At 52.0% G+C, this 27,378-nt stretch overlaps 1 protein-coding gene across 1 annotated transcript in view; it reads left to right on the plus strand.

Annotated features, from left to right (window-relative positions):
• Adamts2 (ADAM metallopeptidase with thrombospondin type 1 motif 2) overlaps positions 1-27,378 on the plus strand; it is a 208,763-nt gene that overhangs the window by 59,959 nt on the left and 121,426 nt on the right. Inside the window, 2 exon segments of the mRNA XM_037201169.1 lie at positions 8,383-8,485; positions 8,488-8,541. Of these exon segments, the coding sequence (XP_037057064.1) occupies positions 8,383-8,485; positions 8,488-8,541 (157 nt within the window).

Consider the following 27,378-nt stretch of genomic DNA (forward strand, 5'->3'; position numbering starts at 1 on the left):
TTGAAACCTCACCTGGCTCTATGTCCAGTTCTCCCTGCCTGTCACTCCCTCCGCCGGGCCCTTCAAGTTGTAGCCCAGCATACATCCAATCGAGCACCAGATGAAGAAGTGCTGAGGGCATCTGACTCGTGCGGCATCTTCACCCGAGTCCTAGAAACTGACTGGGCCAGGTTAGGTCAAGAGAGGAGTGAAAGTCCCAGAGGATGTGAAGTTAGGTCCAGAGGGGAAACGAGGCCCGACAGGCAAAGTCTTCAGGGCTCCGTGGAGCTCAGACAGTTCTGTCCGAGTCACTCCATTCTAATCAAGCCCGGGAGGCTCAGGTCCAGCCACAGCTCCTCACTTCTGGGGAAGAGAGCGACATGAACAGGAAGAAGGAGAGTGGCTGGCACTTGACAAGGACCACACCCGTCTACCCCAGATGCTCGGCGTGGGCCAGCGAGATGGCTCGGCCAGTGAAGGTGTTTGCTACACAAGTCTGATGACCTGAGTTGAATCCCCTGAACTGACAATGTGATTTGGGCACACGCATGTCCCCCAAACAAACAAACAAACAAACAGCCAATACGTTTTTTAAAATGCTAAGAGAGTGGGGGGGAAAGCATGGGCTCCAGTACAAGGATGCTCTACAAATAGACCTTTCCAGAAGGGGCTGCTCTAGTAGGCACACAGCAGGAACTGATAGAGGCGTGTGTGTGTGTGTGTGTGTGTGTGTGTGTGTGTGTGTGTGTGTGTGTAAGTGTCTTCTCACTCCATGGACTGTGTTTTTCCACCCCTTCCACACTTCCTCACAGTGCTGGCCCACCCCTTGCCTACCCCTTCCACACACAGCTCTTACCCTTTCAGAAAACAGGAGATCAATATGCAAAACCACTGCCTAAGATGCAGCTCTGGACAGAGTCCTCTCTGGTTTCAAGGGAGTGGTTCAAATCAGATGCAGCCTGTTGTGATTTCAACAGGAAAGGTCTCTCAGGAGCCCACACATTCAATGCTTGGTCCTCTGCCAGTGGTAGTATTTTGGAAGGTTCTGGAAACCTTAAGTGGGGATTCCCTGGGAGTGCTCCTTAGGAGGCTATACCTGGTCACCAGTGTCTTCCTTACTCTTCACTTCCTGTCTCCTATGAGTTGAGGAAGCTCCTCTGCCTCACATTCCTGCCACCATGTTGTCCTAGCACACGGGGACAAGCAGTGTGCACTAGACCTTCTAGAATCATGAGCCAAAAGCGGTCTTTTCTCCCTTTAAGGTGCTCTCTCAGGTATTTTGGTCACAGCTAATGCACAGCTTTGTGACTGTCAGGGAAGTCTGGATCCTTTCCCATAAAGTCCCCAGGGTTGCTTTGCTCTTAGCCGGGCCTCTGGGAGAGCAAATGGTGTCCGACTGAACAGGTTTTGTCAGGATGTGCCCAGGAGTGGCAGGTCTAATCTGTGTACTGCTTCCTCTTAGGCCAGCAGGAGACTGGGCTTGTCCTTGAAAGGAGGTTGGGTGGTGACTGCTGGATGGTCCAACTGGATGGTCCAACTGGATGGTCCAACTGGATATGGATTCCAACTGGATGGTCCAACTGGATGGTCCAACTGGATGATCCAATACAACTGGATTGGTCCAAACTGGATGGTCCAACTGGATGATGGTCCAACTGGATGGTCCAACTGGATGGTCCAACTGGATGGTCCAACTGGATGGTCCAACTGGATGGTCCAACTGGACCTCTTGGGTTCTACAGACAGCACCCTTGCCAGAGGCATTCATGTTGGAGGATTCTGTTGGCAAGCACAAAGTCTCTCTCTCTCTCTCTCTCTCTCTCTCTCTCTCTCTCTCTCTCTCTCTGTGTGTGTGTGTGTGTGTGTGTGTTAGAACAAGGTGGGGTTGGGACAAGGTGGGGTTGGGAACAGCAGGGAGCTGAAGTTGATGCGGTCTGCCATGTCCTTCATCCAAGTCGGGTTCCCTCTTGGTTTGGGCCAGCCTTTCTTTACCATTCTTCCTTTCTGATCTATCTCTCCCTCCCTCCCCCTGTATGTGTGGGAATGTGTGAGAGGTAGGTGCAGTGTGCCAGTGTGCTAGTGTGCATAGCAGGACATCAAATGTCTTCATTTGTCACTCTCTGAATCATTGCTTTGAGACAGGGTTTTGCCTAAGTGGGTTAGCCAGTGAGCTCTCAGGACCCGCCGATCCCTTCCTCCTCAATCCTGGAATTACAGGCATGTACAGTCGATACTGACTTTTTGTGGTGGTGCTGGGGATTCGAACTCAGGACTTCATGCTTGCAGGATGAGCACTCTTATCTACTAAGCCATATCCCAACCCCTGTTCTCTCTTGATTGTCATCAGCACAACTTGGATAAACACATGACAGTTCTTGGACTGTAAGTTGCAGGAGCGTTAAGTTTAAGCCACAGACCTGGTTGGAATCATGCATGCACAGGAAGTGCCTGCAGCTTCCGGCTCCCGTGAGAGGAGGCGCTGAGGGTGAGCAGCCAGCTTTACCAATGGGAGTAAGATGCCCACTTGCGTTTCCTACGATACCCCAACTTGGAACACGTCAGAGTTTTAAATGCTTTAAAATTCAAAGTAGCAGAGGATGGCTTTGGATTGTAATACCTTTTTAACTTGTAATTTCCATTTCCGGTGGCTGCTTCACCATCAAACAGCAAAGGAGCTGGACATAGAGGAGAAAGAGGTCAAGTCTCATGGTGTAATTTGCTGAGATCTGAACACTGGCAACTTGACTTGGTGTCCAATGTGTGGCTAGGCTCTGGGCCCTTGCAGTGACACTGAGGTACAGGACTGAGTTCTCTGTAGGAGTTTCCTTCTGCCCCATAGCAGAAAGCCTGTTTGAGTTTGACAAACAATCACAGCCTTGCTGAATGAGAGTTAGGGCCAGAGTACCAGGCTTTCTGCAAGACACCAGGCTGGACAGGCATGGGGTAGGACACGGGCTACCAGCAGATGTCCAGCAGGGTGCTCCCGACAGGCTGCTGTGCTTGAGAGATCTCTTTAATATTTATTGAGTTGGGAGAGGGAACAGATTTTTATTAATAAAAATTACATGTAAAAACAGATACACTTGCCACTGGCAGCAGGAAATCAAAGTCCTAGGGGGGAAAAAAACCAGTAAAAATTAGCTCATAGTGTGTGCCTCGTTCCCCTGTCAATTTTCCTCTGCCGGGTTTTAGACAGCTGGTTCTGGGATGCATACTAAACTGTTGATCCTCCGGCATTCTGTTAATGAACACTGCTTTCTTTGGGATGAGCCCCTTGTGTGGCATTATTCAGGTCAGTGGTCGTAGGGGAAGGTCCTTCGATGACCTCTGGGTGATCAGTGACTAGCCTCAGGCTGGTCACCCGTGAGGTTGGGGATGATCAACCCTTGGTCATAGAGGCAGCCGGCCTTCAGGTTCAGGGATGGTCAGTGGATTAGTTACTTGCTTAGTCGCTATGACAAGGCACCGGCCTCACAGTGCAGTCTGTCTCCTCAGGGAAGCCATGGCAGAAGGAGCTGGTCACCTCGTGTCCTCAGCCAGGAAGCAGAGAGTGATGAGTGCACTCAGCTCTTGCTCCTTTTCCCTCAGGCCAGGTCTCCAGTGTGTATCACGGCAGCACCCACATTTGAGGTGGGTCTTCCCATCTCCCTTAACCTAGTCTAGATAATCCCTCACAGACCAGCATAAAGATTCAATTCTTTGGTGACTCTCAGTCCCATAGAGCTGACAAGATCAGTTATCCCTGTCAACCACTGGTCTTAGGTGGTCATCTACTGGTCTTGGGTGGTCATCTCTCCTTAGAGAGATCGTCATTGATCTTGGGTGGTCATCCCATTGGTCTTGCGGACAGCTATCTTTTGTTGTCAGATGGGGTCATGCTTTGGTGTTGGAGTGGCCACACATTGGTCTTGGAGACTCTTTCTTATTGTATTCACACATTGGTCTTGGAGATAGATTGACTTAGGAAATGGTCATTCATTGACTTTGGAGTTAGATAGTCACTTACCTTGGGAGTGACCATGGTGCCTAGATGATAGTCTCCCACTGGTCAGCCTCTGGTTTTGTGGGGTAAGTGCCACACAAGTTTATCAATATGATATATGTGTGCATTTCATGACACCCAACGGAGATGGTTTATAGGATCCTAGTTGTCGAGGAACCCGTCAAACACCTCTATCTGAGAGTACTCAAGTTGAAGGCTCTGGTCCCATAAGAAAACTTGAGTAAATTGAATTCACACTTGATACTTATCTCAGATTTATCTCTGGGTCACTACTGGGAGGTCTGAGCTCTGATTCCTAGTCTCTGTGTATCCCGGGAGGCCTCTTCATCCTCTAAGCCTCAGTGTCCTCATTGGAAAGTAAGAAGAATACATGAATATCTTGACTTGAGGCCCACCAACAACGTGTGCTCTGGTTCTAAGGGTGTCCCAGGCCTCATGTGCTTCTGTATTTATTATGGTAGGAGAGGGAAGACAGACCCACCCCACTTACAGCTGAGGAATTGGAGACCCGGAGAGCTTTGGCATCCTATCTGAAGTTACCCATCCAGAAAGAGGGTGCCAGGAACCCAGTAAACCAGACTCCCAGGCTAACTTGTCCTTTGTTAACCCCACAGGGTTAATTCCCATGCTCATTCAAAGGCATCTATTAATAAAGATGGATTTGAGACGCCTGTCTCCTCTAAAACCACATGATGGAAGTAACTCTTGCTGTTGTAAACATTCTCAACACGCAACAATGGAAGGGGACCACCCTCTTGTCTTTACCATCATGCATCTCTCAGAGGACATGTCCTGATGCTTGGGGGTCAACTGTTCACTCAGCCTATAAGCATTTGCTTGGTTCCCACTGTAGGCCCTGGGAACCAGGGATGAGTCATAAGTGTGGGGGCCTGAAGGGTTCCCACTAAACCCTCAGCCCTCACGGTCCATTGACGTCCTTCCACTTCCATGGCCTCCTGGCTTTCCTCCCTGTCATGTACACAGTGGATCCTGGAGGGTCCTCTGCTCTTCCTCTTTCTGTGCCTCTCAGAATGGCTCCTCCTTACCAAGCCAACCATTTGGCACCAGTATTGCTTTTCTGATGCCACTGATGTGACAAACGACTTGCAAAGATCAAAATTCATTCTCTCACAGTTCTGGTGGCTGGAGTCTACAGTCAGCATAGCCTGCTTGAGTTCCAGGTGTCTGCCGGACTGACCTCTTCCTCTTCCAGTTCCGTGTGGCTGCTGACATTCCTTGTGGCTGCAACATGTTGACCTCTGTCTCCAGGATCACATCTCCATCTCCTCTTCTCTGGCCTATCTTCTTCTGCCTCCTCCTACACGGATGTAGGCATGTGGTTATATGCAGGGCCACACCGATAGTTATGGGAACCTCCCAAGCTGCAGAGACTCAGCCGAGTCCCTTCTGCAGAGCCCCCTTACCACCACATATACGCCTTGTGATGGAGACCTGGCTAGATCAGGGTAGGAGGACTTTTCAACCAACTCCAGACCTGGAAGTACTTCTGGCCCTGACATCCCCCTCCTAGTAGAATCAGATCTGTCCCCACATGTTGTTCCAAATTTGACTTCCTCACATTCCTGGAATCTATATGCCTCATCCAGGCCCTGCTACCACCCTCCCAGGGACCCACAGCTTGCTCTCAGCTCCCCCATAGCCACTGACATTCTTCCATTCCACCTTGTTCACAGCAGCTGTGAGTCACACTGAGGTCTTCCTTACCCAGAAGTCTTCAGGCTGCTGACTACCCTTCCCATGGAGACCTACTCTGCATTACATGCTATGAGTTTTCCCTCTAGGTTCCTGGTCACTCAAATAGTCAGCTTGTTCCATTGATGGTAGCCCTCCTCTCTAGGCCTTTCTATGGGCCGTGTCCCTCACCTACACACGGTTCCTCTCGCTAACTTTTCTGGCTGATAGGAAGGGTTGGGGCACGTTTTGATTAGACCTCATTCTTACTTCTTGAGTCCGGGCCTGATGCTTCCCTGTGCAGCTGGCTCCTCCACCAGCCCTTGCCTGTGACTGGACTGCTCTTCCCAGTGGGCAATATCCCCTGGCACCTGGGCTCTCCCAAGGTAAAGGCAGCAGGTATATGACCACATCTAGTATCCTACACTAGATTCACGCTGATGGCAAATGCTTAGCCGGCCCCAACAGAGTGCCAACTACACTTCTGTCCTCAAAGCTCCCACCTAGCAACAGTTTAGGATCCCCAGGGCACCCTGAGGTCAGGGAGAAGGGGGACGACCTATACAGCTATTCCATCTCTCTTGGTCAGGGTGATGATGTGACGGATGCCACTGGGTTATTTGAGGGGGCAAATAGTTTCTGAACATCTGGATGGGTGTTGCCAGGGACCGGACAAGGAACCCTAGCCAGTACCAGCTAAGTTCAAGCAGCAGAGACACCACCTCTTCTGATTGAGAGAAGCGGAGGCCCTGTCTTTGGTGTGGACTCCCCTACTTCTTAAATCTGAACCAACCAGTGGGAGCTGCGCCAGGCCCCCACGGGCTGTCATTGTATGAAGTGGAGGAATTGCACGCCCAGGCTAGACGCCGTGTGAGCCTTCTGACCTGGGGAGGGCAAACCAAAGAGGCAAAGTGTGGGAACTGGAGTGGCCGAGGGGCAGGTGAGCGGGGTGGCACCAGGTGACTGAATCAGAGAAAGGATCTTTGGGAGACTCTGAGCCTGCTGTGAAAGAGAGAAGAGGGGTTTATTAGCAGGTGGCCCAGGTGAGAGATGACAGCAGGACGTCCATCATTAGTGTAGGGCAAGTTCAGGGTCAGTGGCTCAGCTGTGTTCACACACAACCCAGCGACCACTGTGAGGCTCGAACAGGTGCAGGCTGAGAGCCTTGAGTGACACAGAACCCAGCAACCTGAACGCAGGCAGAAGGGTCCAGCAGGAAGCCCCATGCAGGCAACACTCGTTATAGAGTCTGGTCTTAGGGTAAGCGTGAACAGAGGTGAGGAGGAGGCATAGAACGGTGACTAGCCACAGGGATGTACGTCTGTCTGAGGTGTCCATGGCCAGGGAGTGTGTAACTTAATTTTGTCAAAACTGTATTTTCCAAGAACAGTGGCAGTTTCCTTTTCTTTAAGATTTACGTTTTATTTCAAGATGTATTTTTAGTTATATGTGTGCATATGTCTATGTGGGGGTGTGTCCATGTAAATGTGGTTGTCTTTGGAGGCTAGAAGAGGGCATTGGATCTCCTGAGGCTAGAGTCCCTGGATGTTGTGAGAGGTCTGACATGAGTTCTGGAAACTGAATATGGGACTCGGCAAGAGCAGCAGACACTCCTAACCACTGAGTCATGTCTGCAGTTCCTGCGATTTTTTTCTTCCCCCGGAGCTGAGGACCGAACCCAAGGCCTTGCACTTGCTAGGCAAGCCCTCTACCACTGAGCTAAATCCCCAACCCCTCTGTGATTTCTTTTTAGAAGGTGAAATCTCATCATTTTAGTGGTTGGATTCTCAGCATTAAAAAGTATTGTTTAGGGCTTTAGAGATGGCTTACAGTAAAAACACTTCCTACGCAAAATATGAGAGCTTGAATTCAAATCCCCAGAATAAAGGACAGCTGGGTGTGGTAGTGTGAGTGTCTATAATCCTAGCACCCTATGGGAAGGTGTGTGTGTGTGGGGGGGAGACAGGAGGATCCCTGAAAGTTGCAGGCCAGCTAGCCTGACATTCTCCATGTAAAGACCACAATGGGACCCTGTTTAAACCAGGTGGGAAGGTATGGGAGATTGTCCTCTGACCTCCACATCTGTGCTGAGGCATGCACGCTCATGTGTGAAGACTTGGGTTTGACTCCCCAGAATGGGGCATAGTGGCATACATGTCTAATTTCAGCACTCCGAGAAGTGGAGGCAGGGGTTAGAAGTTCAAGGTCAAGCTGAGCTATGGAGTTGGTGTGAGAACCCCCCACCCCTCTCTCTTAAGGAAGCATTTTTTGGGCGGAGCTGAATTTGTCCGTGGGTAGGTGCAGTTCTTGCCTGATAGTTTTGACCTGTCTTGGAATGACTCTTTATTCCTGGAGGTGGCCTGTGTCTGGTGCACCATCGTGTCCTCCAAGGCCCACATACAGACCTGCAGCTATACGTGAACTCTCTCAGGCTGCTTTTGACATTTTGGGCTTTAGAAAAGACTTTTCTGGAAGGAGTATAGAGATTTGAGGTGGGGGTTACTGTCTCTCCCCAGACAGGGCTCAGCACCTTCCTGCAGCTCAGGTGACCAATGGAGTCTGAACAGCTGAGGACCCCCTGCTTAGACCTCCAGCTGCTAAGATGATGTTCCAGAGGGAGGAACTACCCCTAAGGATCCTCCTGGCTGCTCTCCCTTCTCTGTCTGTGTCCTAGGAATCTGAATTATTTCTCTGCTTTGCCTCTGCAGGCAGGTCTGATCCGGATGGAGGAGGAGGAGTTCTTTATTGAGCCCCTGGAGAGGGGGCAGACGGATCAGGAGGCTGAGCAAGGCCGAGTGCACGTGGTGTATCGTGTCCACCCACTCCCGAACCCCCTCCTCTGGCGGGACCCCAGGTTCTGGACACAGGTAAGGCTGCTGTAGAAGGGCAGGCTGGGTGGGGAGCACCGGATGTCTCCTGACTGTCTGGTCCTGGTTCCCAGGGAAACTCAGGTCTCCTTCTGCAGGCCCGACTGGAGGCTGAAGCTGAGCTCCAGTCTCACTGGCTCAGGAAGGAGTTCATGGCATGTGGGGTGCTGGGGTGTTGAGGCCCAGGGCTCTGCTCTGAGTACATATGGGTAACCAAGAGTGGAGATCCCCCACTGCTTACAGGTCTAGGGTCCTCACAGAGGGAAGAGAAGACTATCTAGTGGCCCATCTTCTGTGAATGCTGGGGACCAGGAGAGAGCTGTGTCAATACAGACAGCATCTTGGTCCTCCAGACAGCCCCTGTGTCCTGCTCCTGTACTGCTGCAGTCTCTGTGATGGTGCCTGCTTCTATCCCAGGGTTTCCATGCTCACTCAGAAGAAAAGGCCCCGAGCATTCTTTCTCTACACCCTCCCACCCCAGAACACACCTTGAGAAGACTCCAGAGTAACTCCAACAACCTCGATGTCTTCCACATGTAAGATCATAGGATCTTACCATTTTCAGCTTAGAATCACAGGGTGCTTTGGGTCCAGGAATATGGGAGGAGCTACTGAGTGACTGACTGGCCACCTGGCTGTAGACTCACCAGTCTTTGCCAAGAAAGCCTGACCCACCCCAGAGGTCTCTGGATTTGGGCTACTGGTTTGTATGGCGGCCGAGTCAGGATCGAAAGTGCTCTTGCAGGTCCCAGGGTCCTGGTGTGTGTAGATGAGGCCTCCTTGCCTGTCCCTGGCTTTTGCCAGGCAGCTGAGTATCTGGACATTTGGGTGCTCAGCCCTCAGTCTTGGACCTGGACCCCAGGCTGAGTAAAGCCATGAAAGTGGGGACAGCCATGGGCAGGGGGCCCAGAGTGTTGGGTCAGGGACATTTGCAGGCATCTAGTTAGTAGATGCCCCTGACTGGCCAGCCCCTCCCTGGGCTACAGTTTATTGAAATCACCCTACTCCTCTAAGGGAACCCCGGCTCATTTATTTTAGTTCCCTCTGACAATCTGGTTTGACTGATCAATTGGGCACAGCCTGGCAGGGTACCGTTCTAATTTTAAGATACCATGTCAGGTACCTCAGTAAAAGAATTGTTCACTGGTGTTCCCTGGAGATAATATTTCTAGCTGCTCCTTCTTCCCTGATAATGAATAAGCCATCTACCTTAGCTGCCAACATCTGGGCTTCTGGGGGCTACCTGCTCAGCCTTCCCCAAGCCTTTGCTTCTCTCCCACCCTTGGGCTTTCCTGCATGAGAGTAACCCTGGAGGGCTGAAGGGAAAATGGTCCCAGCAAGTGCCTCAGACCTGGAGGGAGGCCTCCTCCTGGACTCGCTCTCTTACCAGCCAACTGCCTTTGGACGGAGTTAGCTTTTCTTCCCTTATAACAGCTGACGGGAGTTAGAAAACTTTGTCTCTTCTTGGCCTTACTATTTCTTCCAGTAGGGCTGGTCTCTACTGGAAGAGTCTGGGTGGTTCTGGCCTCTTTCTCCCAACCCCTGGGCTCAGGCTGGGTGAGGTGGAGCCTGCACTGTGGAGCTGGCAGGCTGCCCTTGGCTGTGTCTCCGATCCCAGATTCCATACTGGGCTTATCTTCCTGCCCTGGGGCCCTTCCCCCAACGGTCTAGCTGGCTTGGTTTTGTTTTCTGGACCGTGCTTAGTGTTTTTTTGGCATCTTCTGTTGAATAGTCCCTTTACCTCGCGATCCCATACACACATTCCTAATGAGAACTTGGAACTGAAAACACAGGGAGAGGAATTTCAGAATCAACCCAGAAACCACTGACCCCAGACAGACAGTGCTGGGTGAGATCAACGGCCCCGGTCAGGATGAAGCTGAGCTGGAAGGTGGGTGGGTGGGGCCTGGGCATCAATCTTCAGAAGAGGAGATGAACCTGTCCAAGGCTAAACACAAGGCCACGGTCTCGGGCCGCAAGCCCAGGCGCTGCAGTCGGGAGCTCAGGCTTGTGTGTGAGAGTAGGTGGGAGTGAGTCCTGGGCTTCTTTAGACCACAGGCCTGTGCTGTGGGGGCTGCGCCTCCCTTCTGAGCCTTCCTATCCAGTGTCAGCAGGATGAGACCCTGTAGACCCCTGAATGTGTCTGATGGCCCCCAAATGGCCCGTGGCTAAAACGGACTCCCTGGCTGGAGGGGGTCCAGACAGTTTATGCCGGAGCTGGGCCAAGGGCCCAGGGTGACCTCAGACAGTTTAGTTTTCCATCAGCTTGGGCCCTGACAAGGCACAGAATGGCAGTTGGAACTTATAAAATCTGTGTCCCATGGCTGCGTATAGAAAGCCAGAATATCTTAATGGGCTCAGGACCCTAGGGTCTCAGTGCAAAGGCTTTGCTTGTATGTGTGTAGGAGAGGCTACAGGCTGTCCTCAAAGCTTGGTCCCTGGGAGGCTAGGCTGAGGAGGCAGAACCTTTAGGAGGCACGGTGAGCTTGTGGAGACTTTGCCCTCATCAGGGGACTCATGGAGTTGTTTGGGGCTCACGGGAGTGAATTCATTCTTATAAGTGCAGATTTTTATAAACTGAGCTCACCACACAGGCTTGATCTCTTCCTCATGGCTTCTCTGTCTTCCACTGTCTTGTGACTCAACCAGGGGGTGTGCCTGAAGATATTAGCACAGAGCCTGTGAACATCACAAACCAAACAAACCTCAAAACCTACCTCATGTGTTTGTTCTAGTAACACACAGTAGAGTCAGGCACCAGGGGACTTCATTAGCCCATTTTATGTTTTGATTATTATAATAAAATGCCTGAGTCAGGGTAACTTCATAAGAAAGGAGGTTTACTTAGCTGACACTTCTGGAGGCTGAAAGTCCAAGATCAGGTGATCCTATTGGTTAGGTCTCTGGAGAGTCTCTGTATGGGCAGTGGCAGGATTGCACGCTGAGGTAAGAGAGATCACATCTTGAGGCAGGAAGCCGAAAAGTGACACATGGAAACCAAAGCCAGGCATCTGATAGGAACCTGACTGATGCAGCCTGGAAAAGGCCAACTGCCCAGGCCAGGGTGAAGTTGGGCGTGAGGGGAGGGTTGGGGGGGGGACTGGTTATTGGAGGAGACTGAACTATCCAAAGCTGAATCTTGGGTCTCCGTCCTGGGCTGCAAGCCCAGACTCTGTCAATGAGAGTTGAACTGCTGTGGGTCTACCCAAGACAACCACAGGATCTGGGTTCAAGACATCCCAATAAGTATTGATAGGGAGGGAGAAGTCAAGACCCCAGGAAAGGGGAACTTATGTGTCAACTAAAGTGTGAATTCTGGGTCCGTCCTTAGACCTTGTCCCTGCATCCGTCTCTCATCTTTGTCTGGGCTTCGTGAAGATGGAGCCAGCACTGGTGCGTGCAGCAGCTGAAGCCCCCGCCGGGCCAGAAGACCCGCTCTGCACTTGGAACTGGGTGATCTTGGCGTGTAACTTGCCTCTACGCATAAGACAGCTGCGGAACACCAGCTGGATAGACACACATTATGTCATACTTTTAGGGACCAAAAGCCAGCGATCACTGTCACTGAGCTGAAACCGGGATGTGAGCAGGGCCGCATGCCTCTGGAGATGCTAGGAGGGAGTTTGTTCGATGCGTCTTCAGGCTCGGGTCTGCTGGCTCCCCTTGGCTTGAGGCTGCGTCACCCCAGAGGCTGCCTGCATATCACTTCTCTTCCTCTGTCTGTGTCCCACCTCCCTGTGCCTTCATCTTGGAAGGCTGGTTCCATTTAGATTTCCTCTGGGTGGCCCTGGAGCACCTCCCCATCTCAAGATCCTTGATCTAAATCACATCTGATGAGCATTGTTCTGTCGTGGAAGGTGCCGGTGACAGGTCACAGAAGTCAGGACTCCCTCTCTAAAGCGACTCCCTTTCAGCTAAGCGCAGAAGACGAATCTGGGTGTGCTATGCAGTGCATGGCACTCCTGTGGAGCACCCACGCACAGGGAGCAACTTGATCCAGTCTTAGCCAGATGTCACCCCACATCTGGGAAAGCCAGACAGATGAGGCCGCATATACAGCAGCTGGCCTCACGGCTGCCATCAAAGGCTGTGTCTCCATGGAACGTGGGCTTCTGTGACAATCCCTGTGTCATGGTCTAGATATTTGCTCTCCCTTTCATACCAGTGTCCCACCATTAAGACAAAAGCTGCAAATTCAGAGGTCTTCAGTGAAGTCAGCCGTAAACAGCAAACAACAAAATCCACTCCTGGCCTGGCTTTCACCCCCTCCCCCCTTCCCAGTTCTGTGGATTAAACTCAGGCCCTCATGTACGCTTCCTTAATTCTCTTAACCTTGCTTTTGTAGGTAGCCTCATGGATCTGGGGCAGCTGAATATTTTAGCATCAAGAGAATTCAGACAATAATTTTTATGAGAACTCTCCAGTGTTTTAAAATGTGGCTTCAAATTTCAGAAAAGCGCCGTATGGACCAAATAAAACAGGCCCCTCCCATTGGCCAAGGTTTCTGAGATGCAGAGGCTAAAGCAGCTTCTGTCCTTCCCATTGGGCTGCTTCCCTGGGGTCCCCCTGGCTATACCTTGGAATGGAAATGAGGCAGGTGGTTCCCGCCCTGGGGACCTGCTTTCTGGGTTGCTGTGCCCTCGAGCCCAGCTCTACACACTGCCCTGGGGCTGAGAGAAGTCAGACAGTCCTGTGCCAGTGACCTTGGCTGCCGCCTCCTCTTCAGAGGCAGCGGGTGCCAAGCCTCTGCCCGCTGCTGTCAGGCTTGGGTGTCCTCCCTGACGGGCACAGGAGGCTCCACGCCACAGGAGCTGCTCTGCCCTGCTGCTGCCAAGGCGAGCCTGCAGAGAGAGGATGAGGTGTAGGCACCCGGTGGCTCCTCCACGTGGCTGAGAGTGGCCCGAAAAGTCTCCACCTGTTGGCCCGTAGCCAGCCCTTCCCTTAGACTGGGAAGCCAACCCCATCTGGCCAGACTTCATCGGGTTACCTCTCCTTGAGCTCAGATAGGAGTTTTCCAGGCTGCAGGGAGCCATGCAGGGTGAAGTGGGGTGGGGGTGGGGCAGAGCTGATGCCCAGGGGCTTAGTGGGCAAGGGGGATGTAGCTACAGCTGACCCAGGATCTGAACAGTGTCCTGCATGCAGTGGGCAGCCATAAGAGGTCTCTTGGGATCTGACCAAGCATCCTGCACTTTGGCAAGCCTGCCCAGGCTGCAGTGTGCTGGAGGTTGGAGGGAGGGATGCCGTGGGGGTGGGGCAGAGAGGAAGAGGGTAAGAGAGCAGAGGCTGTCTAGATAAAGCCTCTGCATGGGAAAGAAAGTGTGAGCGTTTCTTGGCCGGCAGATCGCCAGGACTCAGTTTCATGTGGATGTGAGGTGTAGGTAGAGGGCTTAGCCCAAGGTGAGGTCTGGGTAGTGGGGTGGGGGGAAGATTTGAGAAATCTGACAGAGGTACAATGGGGAAGGGGTGCAGACTCACTGACAACCAGATGGAGGGGCATTCTGTCCTACAGATGCTCATACGACTCTCAGCTTTTGTGGTCATCGCAATAGCCCAACAGACTCTGGCTTAAAAGAGCTTGGTGTAGTCTCCCAGAGCTCTTGGGGTCAGGAATTAAAAGATGGGTCTGTGAGAGCTCTTCCCGGCCGGCCTCTCCCAGCATCAGCCTGGTGGCTGCTTCCCTCCCTTGGCTTGTGGCTGCATCCTGCTGATCTCTGTGATCCTGTTCCTTCCTCCTCTTCTGCTGAAGCCAAGACTCCCTCTTCCTCCCTCTCATGAAGGCATCTGGGATGACTTTTAGGACCTTCTAAAATAATCTTGGACAGCCTCCCCATCTCAAGGTGCTCAATCTAATCTCATGTGCAATTGCTTTGGCCTTAGAAGGGAATGGTGGTAGATTCTGGGGACATCTTGAGGGTAATGATTCAAGCCACGTGTCTAAGCGTTGAACCCTGGGGTTGCAGAGGAAGGTGACGGGAGGCCTTTGGCCTTAGAACTAAGTCCTGGCCTTGGCTCATGTACCTACACCAAGACCCTTCTGTGTGTCTCAACCCAGCCATTTCTTAAACTTCTTGCTGGAGCCCTGGTGCCCACCTCTCTTGTGTGGATATCTTGGAAGGATACTCATGCCAGTCTGCTTCCAGGCTCTGTCATGCTGCCCATGGGCCTATGCTCCTTGCACTGGCCCTGGTACTCAGTGCCTTCCCAACCTCCCACCTCTGTTCCTGCAGCTTGGAGAACCGAGGAGCGCACTAGTTGTGAAACCTGAGGCAGCTGGCCCGGGCTCAGGGAGGCGTATTTCAGAGCTGAGCACACCCTTGGCAGAGGCCACAATGCGCTTGTCCTGTAGGCTGGGCCCTTGGGAGAACTTTTCGAGATGCCAGGGTGGTGATGTGGCCTCACGCTGGGAAGAGTGGGCGGGGGCTGGCTCTGGGAGAGCCGGAGGCTGCACATTCCCTGAGGCCCTGAGTTGTCTGGGGCCAGAGCTGTCAGCTGAGTTAGTGGGGCCCAGCCCCCTGGCCTGGCTGGTCTCCTGGGTTGGGGTCTGTGGTGTGGGAGTGCTGCCCTGGAGGTACTTCCTAGGCGATAGATGCAGACGCCAGGCATGCAGGGCTCAGGCCTCACCTCATCCCTCAATAGAATTAAGATGGGGGGCAAGAGTCATTCCCCACAACAGTCTACGCCTGGCATTCTGCCTGACTGGTGCTGACAGTCTTGTGTGCTTGGTTGCTCTCTTCTGTCTCCAGCTTAGATTTAACCATTCCTGTGCCTCAGGCCTTCCCTCCCTAACTTCCGTCCTTCTATGAGTCTGTGGGCTCTGGTTTAGGGGTAAGGACAAACAGGAGGCAGCGGCCGGGGGAAGTCTTGGATTGTCGGTTCCTGGATAGATGACCAATGTCACCTAGAAGATGACAGTCTCAGCCCTGGCTTGGCTGTGGCCCCAACTCGGATGCAAGAGACAGTGCTTAAAAATGACTGGCGTCTCCTGGAGGAGCCGCCTCAGCTTTCACAGCTGCTCCCAGCAAGCGTGGGGGCAGTCTGGTGGAGGGCACGGCATTGCGTGGGAGCCAGTCTGGTGGAGGGTAGCGTGTGCTTGGCTAGACCCCACCTGGTTGAGTGACTGGTTGACTGCAGGGCTTTGAGTAAAGTGTCGCACTCCCTGGTGACTCAGTTTCCCCATCTCTAAATAGGTATAATGTTGAGCTGTTGGGAGGAGACAAGATCGAGATCTCACGGCTTCGACCAGAGCCCCTGTCTGGCTACAGTGTTAAGATTCCAGGGACATTTCTCTTGGAACCACCGGCCTCCTCAGTGCTTGATGTCCCTTCTCTGTGCTGTCGCTTCAGACACAGTGAATCGATGCTTTGCCTTGCTTGCCCTGGATTTGGGTTGCAAATGTCCCCCAAAGAGCTTTTCTGGCGGCACACAGTGACCATGCTGGTTTCCAGACAGCACACAGCTCAGAAATGAAGCGGCGTTCGGCTCACAGGTGTGCCTGGAGTTTAATTAATAAGGCTAGCTGTGTCTGGTGGTTATGCTGGCCTTTGGCTGGCCAGGTCTGCTCTCTGCGGGTCTCCGACGCAGCGGATGCCAATTCCTGGAAGAGGATGTGATGTCTCTGGGGACAGCTCTGCATGTGGGTAGCATTTATGCTGGGGACAGGACTTTCTGGGTCTACTTAGACCACGTCTCAAAGGGCCAGGGAAATGGCTGAGTTGGATAAAGTGCACGCCCCCCAAGTGTGAGGAATGGAGTTCAGATCCCAGCACCCATATAAAACATCAGGTGAACCTGGCACCTGGCCTGTAATCATGTGTTCCAGAGATGCGGTCAGGGGATCCCTAGGGCAAGCGGGTGATAAACTAGCTGAACTGGCAAACTTCCAGTTCAGCAAGAGACCTTTTCTCATAAGTAGAGATCGATGGAGGAAGAAAGTAGATATCAAACTCAGGCCTACACACACATGTGCACATGTACCACACGCACATGCTCGTGCACACCACACACACACACACACACACACATACACACACACTTCTCAGGACTGGGCGAGGCTCCTTTCATGTACCTGGTGCCTCCCATGGACAACTATAAAAGATACATGGGCTTTGTGTGTTACAGAGGTCCAGGCAGCAAACTCCTATGGACTGCTCCTGGACAAGGGCCTCTGGGGGACTCGAGGGTCCCAACACCATGATGGCAGGGACGAAAGAGTGGGGTCAGGTGCAGCTCAGAAACAGGGGACCGGGGCTCCAGATCTGAACTCTGCCCATCCAGAGCAGCCAAGGACCTCTGATCACAGGCCCCGTTCCTTCCCAAATTCTCGGCAGGGCAGCAGACACTTTAGCCAGCCCCAAGCCTGAAGTGTTTTCTATAAAAATTTCCAATTTTCCTTGACCCATTTCTCTTTGAAATGAATCCCAACCAGCACTATGCACTTGGCCCTGAAGGAACTCGGAGCTGGGGAAAGGTCATGCAATTAGGTGGAAATGCTGGTGTCTGTCTGGCTCTCTCCTCCCCCTCTCAGGCTCTATTTTTCTCATCTTTAATCACACTCTCTCTCTTGAGTCCAAGCTGGAGCATCATGGAGCCAGGGAAGGCTGAAGATGTGGAAACAGGGTCAGACCCCCGTTCCGGCTTCTGTACTTAGTCTAGGCCTTGGAGCTCAGAGGTTGTGGGAGGCTCGGGGCGGAAGCCCCTACGGTTCCCTCTGTTTGCAACACGTGTCCTGGCCCTGGGCCACCTGTCATGCAGGCTCTAGCTCAGCTGTCACCACCCCTAACGTCCCTCCCCAGTCCTCACTCATGCTACCATCCTGCTCTAGCCAACTTTGACTCTCTTGCAAATGCAGCTCACCATGGGAGGGCTTGCTCAGGTATGCGGACTGCAGCATGCGGCCACCCGTTCCAGCATGCACACACACACACACACACACACACACACACACAAAATGAAAACTGAGCAAATCAGGCTACATTCTAGAATCAGGAAACATCCACCAGAGATCTGGACTCAGCCTAGTCCTGGTCCTGGTGGGCTCTAGTTTGGAGAAGTTCGTGACTGTCAGCACGTGACCCTGTTGGTGGGTGGTGGACCCTGTAAGAGGTGGAGCCTGGTGGAGGAAAATCAGATGGCTGACTGTGTGTCCTTGGAAAGTACACTGGGGCCCAGGCTTTTGGTCCTCCTTTCTTTTCCTAGCCACCATGAGGTGAACAATCTCTGTCACATACTTCTACTGGGATGTCCCGTGTCACACAGGCTCAGAGCCACAGGCCAACGGACAATGGATTGAAGTCCCTGAAACAGTGAGCTGAGATAAACCTTTCTTTCTCTGAAGTCCATTGCATCAAGGGTTTTGTCATAGCCATAGGGAAGTTAAATGGGCATAAGGAAATGTGTCCAGAGCTGGTGGGAAGAGTCTAGCCAGAGTGACTTCATGACAGAAAGGCACATACCTGGAAGAAGGGCCGGGCAAGGCGAGGGCTTGCAGGACAGGCCAAGTTTGCAGAAGCTGGGCTGGGACCTGGGGAGGAATTGACCTGGGAGCTGGGCTTGTGTGGGGGAGGTACATGGAGAGGTTCAGCAACCCTGGGGGCCATGGAGGACTGGGTAACACCTAAGGAGAATTCTGCTCCCCAAATCATGGGGGACAACATTAGTAACTAGTTGATAGAAATAGCAACACTTCTCAGAGCCTGGACTCAGAGTCCCTCGTTGGCTGCCATGTGTACGTTCTCATTCATTTATTCCTTCACTCAGCATCTCACCATTGTGTCCATCCCCCGTGCTAGAGATGGAACTGCAGACAAATCTAAGCAAGTCTTCCTCTCCTGGGGCTCACGGCCTGGCAGGGGAGACACTGTGGGCAGAAGATTACAGGGTGGGTGCAAGATGTCTCTGGTCAAATTTAAAATGGGTCAAAAGAATAGCAGGAAAGAGATGGGTAAGAGAGGGCTATGTTTCCGGCCATGAGTGGGGACAGTTGAACTGAGACCTGGGTGATGGGGAGGCCCAGCGCTGGGAAGAGTGTTCCAAGCAGTGAACAGCAGGTGCTGCTGCCCCGAGGACTGTATTATCTCTGAGCATTATAGCCTTGGCTAATAGGTTCAGAACTCCTAATAAGCATGTCATCCCGATTCCACAGTCATTGCTCTCTGCAACCCTGGCTCAGTGGAAGCTGTTTTCCCTGGACAGTGGACAAGCCCCGCTTGGCTCTGGATTTGTGGGTTCAGGTACAGGGACCCCAGACGAAACAGGCTCTGGGGTGCTCTGGCAGTCCCTCTGACTTGGGGTAACGTATGTACTGCTTTGTCTTCCTAGCCCAGCCTGCTACTTTGGGAGTGGCAGTCACCTGGCGAAGGGAAGATGGACCTATGCAGGTGGGGTGGGTGGCTGCAGGTAGACCGCTGATGCCCACCCACACTCTCAGGTAGTGCTGGCTAGAGGCTCCCCAAGGCTATCTGGACTTCTAAGGGCTTCTTACCCCTGGTGTGACCTCATCTGAAAACTGGAGTTGGGGGTATCCTGGCAGCTTGCCTTGGATTCTATTCTCTACATAGGAACCCATGACTGACCCCTCACAGGGGTGAGCTGAACCAGCCCAATCACCTCCAACTCTGAACATCAAACCTGAAAGCACTTGCTGAGTGACTGGCTATGAGTACTTACCAGCTCATGCTCAGGGGAAGTCAGCCTGTTTCCTGGGCCCAGTTTCTCAAGTCTCCTGCAGCATAGAGGCTTGACCCTTCGGTATTCTGCTCTTCCAGATGTAAAACAGCGCTGATCCTCGCTTTCGCTCATACGTCTTTGATTGCTGGCGACGAGTTGTCCTCTCCGTCTGGTGTCTTTGTAGATCTCCTCTTCCATTTAATTTCCTTGCCGGTTTCTCTCCTGGGCTCCGTGTGTCAGGATCTGCCTTTTATCTGCTTTAGATACTGACTCTGTCAGGTTTAATGTGAACCTCTTTGCTGGGCTGTAGTTCCTTGTTTCTGATTCTGGTAGTGAGCGCTGAACCAAAGCTTGCTCTTTCCTTCTTCAGGGATCTGGGAGGGATGCGCCTGTTTCCTGGAGCTGAGTTCCCCAGTTCAGGGATGCACACATCCATCAGGGGCTTGCTTGAGGATGAGTGTGTGGTACCAGGGTGTGATTTTATCTTCAGGCTTGTCCTGGAAGCAGGGGAGTAAACCAAGTCTCAGGGCTACAGAAATAAGTGGAGAAGGGCCATGGGCAGCATTTGGTGAGTGCTTCCCCATCCCTCAGGATTCTTGGAATGAGCCCATGGGATTGGTTAGTGCTACAGATGTGTCTACTTTACAGATGAAGAAACTGAGGTGCTAACACTTGCCCAGGTCATAGGCCATCGGTTGTAGAAGCCAAGATGTCCGACTTCTGTATTGGGCAGGGAAGAGTGGACCCAGATGTAACCCAGGGCTGCTGAAGCCCTGTGTGGAGCCCTCTTGGCCAGCTCTGAGCCTGGGCAGGCGAGACTCAGCCGGCTCAGACCCAGCTGAAGGCCGGCCATGCCTGAAATGCTTCTTAGCACCAGGCCTGATTCTCTGCTTCGGAGCTGCAGAGACTGAAATCCAGCAGGGCTGAGTGAGGACATGTCTCCAGGTCACGGAGCACATTAACTGTGGGGAGACTCGCTTGTAGGGAATTCCCAGCATTGCGTGCAGTAACTGGCGCGCCATCGGGGCCTAAATACCCGTGAAAAGAAAGGATGAATGGAGCTGCCTAGAAAGCCTGGCCGTGCCATCCTGATTCCTGAAGCACAGTTGTCCCTAGTAGACGTCTGCAGGCTGGCTTTTATCACAGTGATGCCAGGATTCAGCTTGCACTTTGGGACTCTTGGGGTCCTGGCTACAGGTCCGTAGTTTTGCAGAAGTGGGATGTTACTGGTGCCATGGGACATGGGATGTCCACGTACCTTTGATTGGCCCTATCCCTTCATCCCTGACCAGGTTGGCTTTACGGGCGTGCTACCAATTCCGTAAGTCCCTAGCCCAGAAGGGCCTCACACATGCTGTAATCCTCTCCTGCCATTGTCTTGGATTCTTAATTGCAGAAGATACTTTGCATTTTTAATTTGTAAAAAGCAAATTTGGTCCTGCTCATCGCTCTGCTGTGTCAGCTTTATCTTTGTGGCCTCTTGAAACTGTGGTCTGGACCCTGAGGTTAAAGCTACTACTGGGCACGACACAGTGGCCAAAAGGAGAGGTCCCAGTAAATGCTGGGTCCCTTACTCCTGAGCCCAAGAGCCCAGACTTTCTAAGGGTTAACTCTTAACTTTTGTTTTGGAATGAGCATGCTTGCCTTGTGGAGGACAAGAAAGGTAGCTCAGGTGATGCTCGTGCGACAGGCCTGTCAGAGATGCCTGGGGATGGCAGTGTTGTGAAGCTCAGCCTCTACCCTGGGATACGGTAGACCTGGGGGAACGAGCCAGAGCGGCAGTGGATTGGGGTTGGGATGATGGCTTTACCATCCCGAGCTAACCTCTCTCTACTCCATTGTCTTTGAACACAGACAGTCCCATGGAAACCTTATTCCTTGTTGGACAAATATGCATGGAGCTCTCATAACAGGGCACGGTACTGTTTGGCTCTAGGATCTGGGGGCACCCTTCCGTGGTTGCCCCCTCAGAATCAATCTGCTCACAGCGGATAGCCCAGGTCCATTACTGTCTGCAGGGTAAAGTATGGCAGACAGTGCTGAGCTGGTGTGGCGATCTGGTGTAGGTTTTGAGTTACTGAGAGGGAAAGGGGGCTGGGAGCATAAGATGAGGGTTTTGAGTAGCAGCGGCCTCTGCTTCTTTGGGAATCCAGCAGGAGCAGAGGGTGAGGGCCAGCGGGGCCCGAAGGGCAGATCTTCGTGGTCCTCTTGGGTCCAGTCTTGGGCTAAGGGTTCTGTGTCCTGGCTGTGGGTGGCATAGTCTGGTTTCCATGGAGCGGTGAAGGAAGACGCCATGAACCAGGAGGAAGCTGTTCCAAGGATGAGTCTGTTGCCTGAACCACTGTATCTGTAGAGGGTACGTTAGCGACGTAGGGCAAGGTAATGAGAGTGCGGGGAGTCCCGGCAGGCCGTTCCTGTTTGTGCTCTGAGAACGATGCTGCCCACCAGGCAGGCTCACATTCCCCTTCAGAATCACCCAGAGTTAGGAAGGAGACAGAGATCTAGCTCAGCTCTCTCCCCGGCCTCAGGCCCTGCAGACCAGCCAGGCTGGTGCTTGCGGGAATCCCCGCTTCTCTGCCGGGATGCAGACCGGGCAGGCTTCTGTGAGGCTGGACATTTTCTCAAGGCTTCTGTGTGAGTCTCTCTGGACGCATGTTGGAGTCCATCTGCAGATTCCCAGCTGGCAGAAAGGCTGCCTGGTTCTGTGCCCTGGGGTGTGGAGCCTTTCTTTGGCTTGACTACAGGGACTCCGTGGGCTGTGCCATCAGGACCTGTAGCCAGTCTTTTGATATGTAGCTTTTTGACAGTTCACGTGGCAGGGCCCGAGCCAGGGCCAGAGTAGCCATGCTGGGGAGGACAAGTGAACTTGGCAAGTGGTAGGGTTAGGAGGTCAAAGAGCTGGGATGGGTAAAGACCGCCAGTCTCCCTGAGACTTCCAGACCAAAAGCATGAGCCTCCAGCAGAATTTAAGGAATGGGATTCAGAGAGTTGAACTGACTGGTGTTCGGTACATGTCAAGGGGTTCATGGGGAATCAGATTAGGAACAAGAGTCGTGGTGGCTGTTTGAATCCATCCACTCAGCCTGGGGCCCATGGCCGTGAAAAGTTATGAACTGGGGCATGGGGACCTGAGATGTAGCAATGGGGATCAGGAGTACAGCTTGGGGAAGTCAGGGCTCACAACGACAGGAGCTTTTGTCCCTGATACTTTGCCCAGAGCCAGGAACTGGGCATCCACACAGGGGAGAGGAGATACGTGTGGATATCATGAGGGCTGGATGGGCAGTGGGTGGAGCGGGCTGGGAGTAGGGGCACAGGTGGGCATTAGTGGATAGCATCAGAGGCCTCTAAGTTCTAAAAGAGACTGGACATCACAGTTTTGCATAATTTCATCTTCAAATATTGATGTTAATTTTAAAAAACTCATAATAATAATAATAATAATAATAATAATAAACGCAATGATGGGCCAAGCTGCACAAGGGTGTTTGTTATGTGGTGCCCGGGGACCTTCATCCAAGCCCACTGTTCTCAGACAGCAGTCAGAGACCCATCCTCTTGAATGTGGCTGGTGCTGTCTCTGAGTTTAAATGTACCTCAGGAATTTTTATTTCATTTTGGGATCATCATGAGAAATCTTTCCAGTGGTTCCGTTTCTGTGAAAAGAAATCTGCGGTTGTCTTGTTTTTCTTGGAGGCCGCCGAGAAGGCCCATCTGCAGAGCATTAGGGAGAAGTGGCGGGGCCAGGGCGTGGGGACGCTCCATCCAGGCTGGACAGGACCTTGGATGGAGATGGGAGGGACGGAGCGAGGGTGGCCATTGGGTTTGGATGGGCCCCCAGCCCCCTGGAAATGAAAGGCTGCCTTTCCCAGGGCAGCCTGAGGCCGCTCCATCGCTCCGGCCAGGCAGCGCAGGGCTGGGCAGACAGAGCCTGTGTTTGTTGCATTTGGCACTGGAGCCCAGGGGACTGAGCTTCGTCTTCCCTGGGCTGCCTGCTAATCCTAGACCCTCGTGCCAGGACATTGTTCAGACCCCTGCAGCAGCAGGAGTAAACAGTGTGCTGCAGTCATAAGAGAACCCTGCCATGTGTCCACCCCAAGGCCTGATGGGAGGGTCACAGGACTGTGCTCCTTTGTTCTGGACAGCAATCTGGAAGCTATGGACAGCTTTAGCCTTGGTCACCAAAGCTGAGCTCAGATTTGTCCCAGTTCCCTGGATGGGGAAAGGACATGGGCTCCTCACACACCCTGGAAACAACAAGCCCTGAGGAAACCACTCTGCGTCACTTAGAGAACTCACATCTTAAACCAGCATTTTCCGACCTATGGGTCACAAACCCTTTGGGGGCTGAATGACCCTTTCACAGGGGTCGCCTAAGACCATCAGAAAACACAGATATTTATATTATGATTCATAACAGCTTAAATTACAGTGATGAAGTAGCAACGAAAATAATGTTATGGCTGGGGGTCACCACAACATGAGGAGCTGTATTGAAGAGTCGAGACATCAGGAAGGTTGAGAACCACTGTCTTAAACCCTCAGCGGAGGGCAGGGTCTGAGTCTAGTGTTCTTAGAATGTGTGGGTACCCCATGAGCTACAGCAGGCAGTAGTGATTTTTTGGCTGTCAGCTCTGGATTGGTCTCAATTTACCCATTTGGAAAATTTGGGGAGGGGTGTGTTAGACGGAAGCCAGGCTTCTCCCACAGCTCACAGGTTAAATCCCTGCATCTTCCTTCTCCTCCCCTCCCCAACAAATTTTATTTGACTCATAAAACATCTTCAAAACCTTTAAGCATATTTTTTTTAAAACCAGGAGATTTCATTAAAATCCCAGAGTTCATTGTCCCCAGGAAGATGAGAAAGCGTGACAACTGGGCACGTGCTTATGGGCTGTGTTAAGATGGCAGTTCCTTGCAGCTAATGGATGGACTGGACACAGACCCTCTCTCCATGCTCTTGGTATGCTATGGCCTTGGTCCTCCCTGGTTGGAATGGAGGCTGAGACTCCCAGACAAAGATTACTTCTCATTTGGCAATCATACACACATACTCTCTCTGTCTCCATCTCCACCTCCCTTTCTCTTCACATTGAGTGTGTGTGTGTGTGTGTGTGTGTGTGTGTGTGTGTGTGTGTGTGTGTGTGTGAATGCATGCACACACTGGTGCACAGATTAAAAAATCAACTATGTCGATCTCAGTTCTCGGGGTGGCCTTGATCTGGAGATGGTGGGAATGGGGAGTGGGCTAGGGGGAAGGGGAGGGGGCAGGAAGGGGGAGAATAAGGGAATCTGTGGCTGTTATGTAGAACTGAATACTATTGTAAAATAAAAGAAAAAAAAATAAGTTAAAAAAAAAATATGGGGGGGTGTGCGCACGCTTAACCCACACTCGGGAGGCAGAGCCAGGCGGATCTCTGTGAGTTCGAGGCAACCTGGCTACAAGTGAGTTACAGAAAGGCGCAAAGCTACACAGAGAAACCTGTTCGAAAAAAAAAAAAAAAAAAAAACAAAAAAAAAAAAAACTATGTATTCATCCATGTAGGAAATGCAGGTATAAAGTGTGCATCCCTGACAAGCTTCCCTGAGCTACACTACAAGACACTTAGGTCTTGCCTCTCTCTGGACAAATCCTGTTCCCCTTAAACCAGCCAAGGCCTCAGGCTCATAAAACATCCTTATAAGAAAGTTCCAGAACTGACCCCCACTGGGTACCTATGTCTCAAGAGACAGCTCACTAGACTGGACACCCTGAGACTGGCAGCTCACTGTGCCCTGGGCTGTGCTGGTCTTTGAGCCCTCTGCATGGGTAAAGTATACCTGTGCTCCTGCCTGAATGAGCCCTGGGGTTGGTATAATCTGGGAGCAGAAAGAGACCTTCTGGGTCTTCCTGGGGAAAGATGGATGCTTCAGGGAGCATACGCTATGTGCAAAGCCTGAGCTGCGGAAGATCGAGGGAAGAGAAGGGGAAAGAACCAGCTATTTATCCAGAGCTGGTGTTTATAGTGAGGGGTGGAGGCAGACCCCCTCCCCCAGCCCTGTCGGACTGCCTGTTAGGATACCAGCCAGTTCCTGGGCTTAGAAGTGCCTGTGCAGAGAGGCCCAGTGAGGCTCACCAGCCAGGGGGTTGGGCTGGAGGGGACTGTGTCAGACTCAAGGCCGCCTGGTGTCTCTCCGGCTCCTGCAGAGCCGCCTCTCAGTGCGTGCAGGTGTCCCAAGAGAGGAGCAGGAACTGGCTGTGTTTCAGCAGGGCTTGGACGCTGTGTGACTCAGAGGTGGCCAAGGACTGGCTCTAAGGGAGCAGGGTTTCATGACCCACTGTCTTTTGAAAGAGAAGGGTGGGCCTTAAGTTCCCTGGTCTCGTGAGACGGCACTGCCTTGAGCTTTGCTGACCTGTGAGCCAGGCCCCGATGACTCTTATGAGGGGGAACAGGAAGGAGAGAAAGCCGGAGACAGGTGTGGCAGAGGAAAATGGGGCAAGGCTGACCTAAGAGCAGTTCTAATCCTCAACAGAGGCCAAACCCACACCCCAGACCCTCGCACCAGGTGCCTCAGGAAAGTGGACCTTGTCCCATGGTCTTAGGAGATAGTGATCCCTTGAGGCTTTGTCGGGAAAATGGCCCTGCTGAAGCTTCCATCCTAGATTTCATTGTCTGATTCAGTTGGCTGTGGGTGTGAATAATCCACTTTCCAGGGATTAAAGTCCTTCTGCCTAATTAGTCCTCCCATGCATCCATCCAAGCATCCATACTCATCAGCATGCATGCATGCATTTGTCTGTCATTGTATCAGTCCATCTATTAGATACCCATCCATCCATTCTTCCACCTGTCTAGTCATCCATCCATCCATCCATCCATCCATCTATCCATCCACCTGTCTAATCCTCCATCCATCCATCCATCCATCCATCCACCTGTCTAGTCCTCCATCCATCCGTCCATCAAGTCACTCATCTATCCAGTCGTCTACATATCTATCTCTGTCCACCCAGTAATCCATCCATCACCCATCCATCTAGTCATCCCAGCTGTCATCCATCTAATCATCTGTTCACGAGTCCCTTAGCAAGCGTTTGTGAATACCCTGTGCCATTCCAGTTCTGGGCACTGAGTGTGTACAGTCTGGGCTCTGCCTGTGATGAGTGCAGGAAAGAAACAAGAGGGTAAATCATGACACTTGCTGCTAGCAGGTTGGACAAGCCTCAAGTATGAGTAACTGATGTTTGCCCGGTTACAGTAAACCCTAGAAACTTCTTTAGAGCTGGTGATACACTAGCTGGGCCTCAAAATGGCTGTTCTCTGGCTCTGCCGTTAAAAGGTGGTATGCTGGCTCCAAAGGCAAACTTGGAAGATCCTGCCACTTGGTTTAAATCGGGACTTCTCTAGCCATTTCTTCATGACTGTTTCTAGTCTGCTCTCAGCCACTTTAACAAAATAACCAAGACTGAGTCATTTATAGTGAGGAAGAAGTAGAAGTTTAGTTTAATCTTGCTTTTGGAGAATGGGAAACCTAGAAGTTCGAGGCATCTGCTTAGCACCATGATGACCCTGTGATGCAGCAGAGCAAGCAGGCTGACTTCGATCTCTCTCCTTCTTTGTATAAAGTCACGAATGCCATCTTGGAGGCTCCCTCCTCATCTAACCATAAGTTTCTCCAGAAGCCTCATGTCCAAATACTATCAGTATGTTACGTTGGAGATCCTATGTTCTTTAAGGAGGCACATTCAAACAATACTAATGTAGCTAGAAACCCTTCTCAGTAAAATCTGTGCACCTAGAACCTTCTAGAGCTCAGAGGACAGTGAGAACTGCTAGCTACAGGCTGGCAGACTAGCTTATATTCTGTTTTCCTCATGTGGATAAAAAAAATCAACATGGGACCAGCATGATGGACCAGAGGATAAGCGCACTTTCCAAGAAACCTGACACACTGAGTTCAATCCCTGGACCCCCTTGGAGGAAGAAGAGAACACAAGTTGTCTGAACTCCACACACATGCCACTGCAAGTGTCTACCTACCCCCACCCAGTCCCCTCCCCAACTCCCTCCCACCAGCCCTCCACTTCCCACTCTCGTCCCAGCAGGAGTGGGAAAGAGAGATTAAAAACAAACCAAAAAGGGCAAACAAAGCTAGTATTTAAGAGGATTTCCAAGCATCCCCTGAGAAATG

This window comes from Peromyscus leucopus, chromosome 8b (assembly GCF_004664715.2).
Source record: "Peromyscus leucopus breed LL Stock chromosome 8b, UCI_PerLeu_2.1, whole genome shotgun sequence".
NCBI lineage: Eukaryota > Metazoa > Chordata > Mammalia > Rodentia > Cricetidae > Peromyscus > Peromyscus leucopus.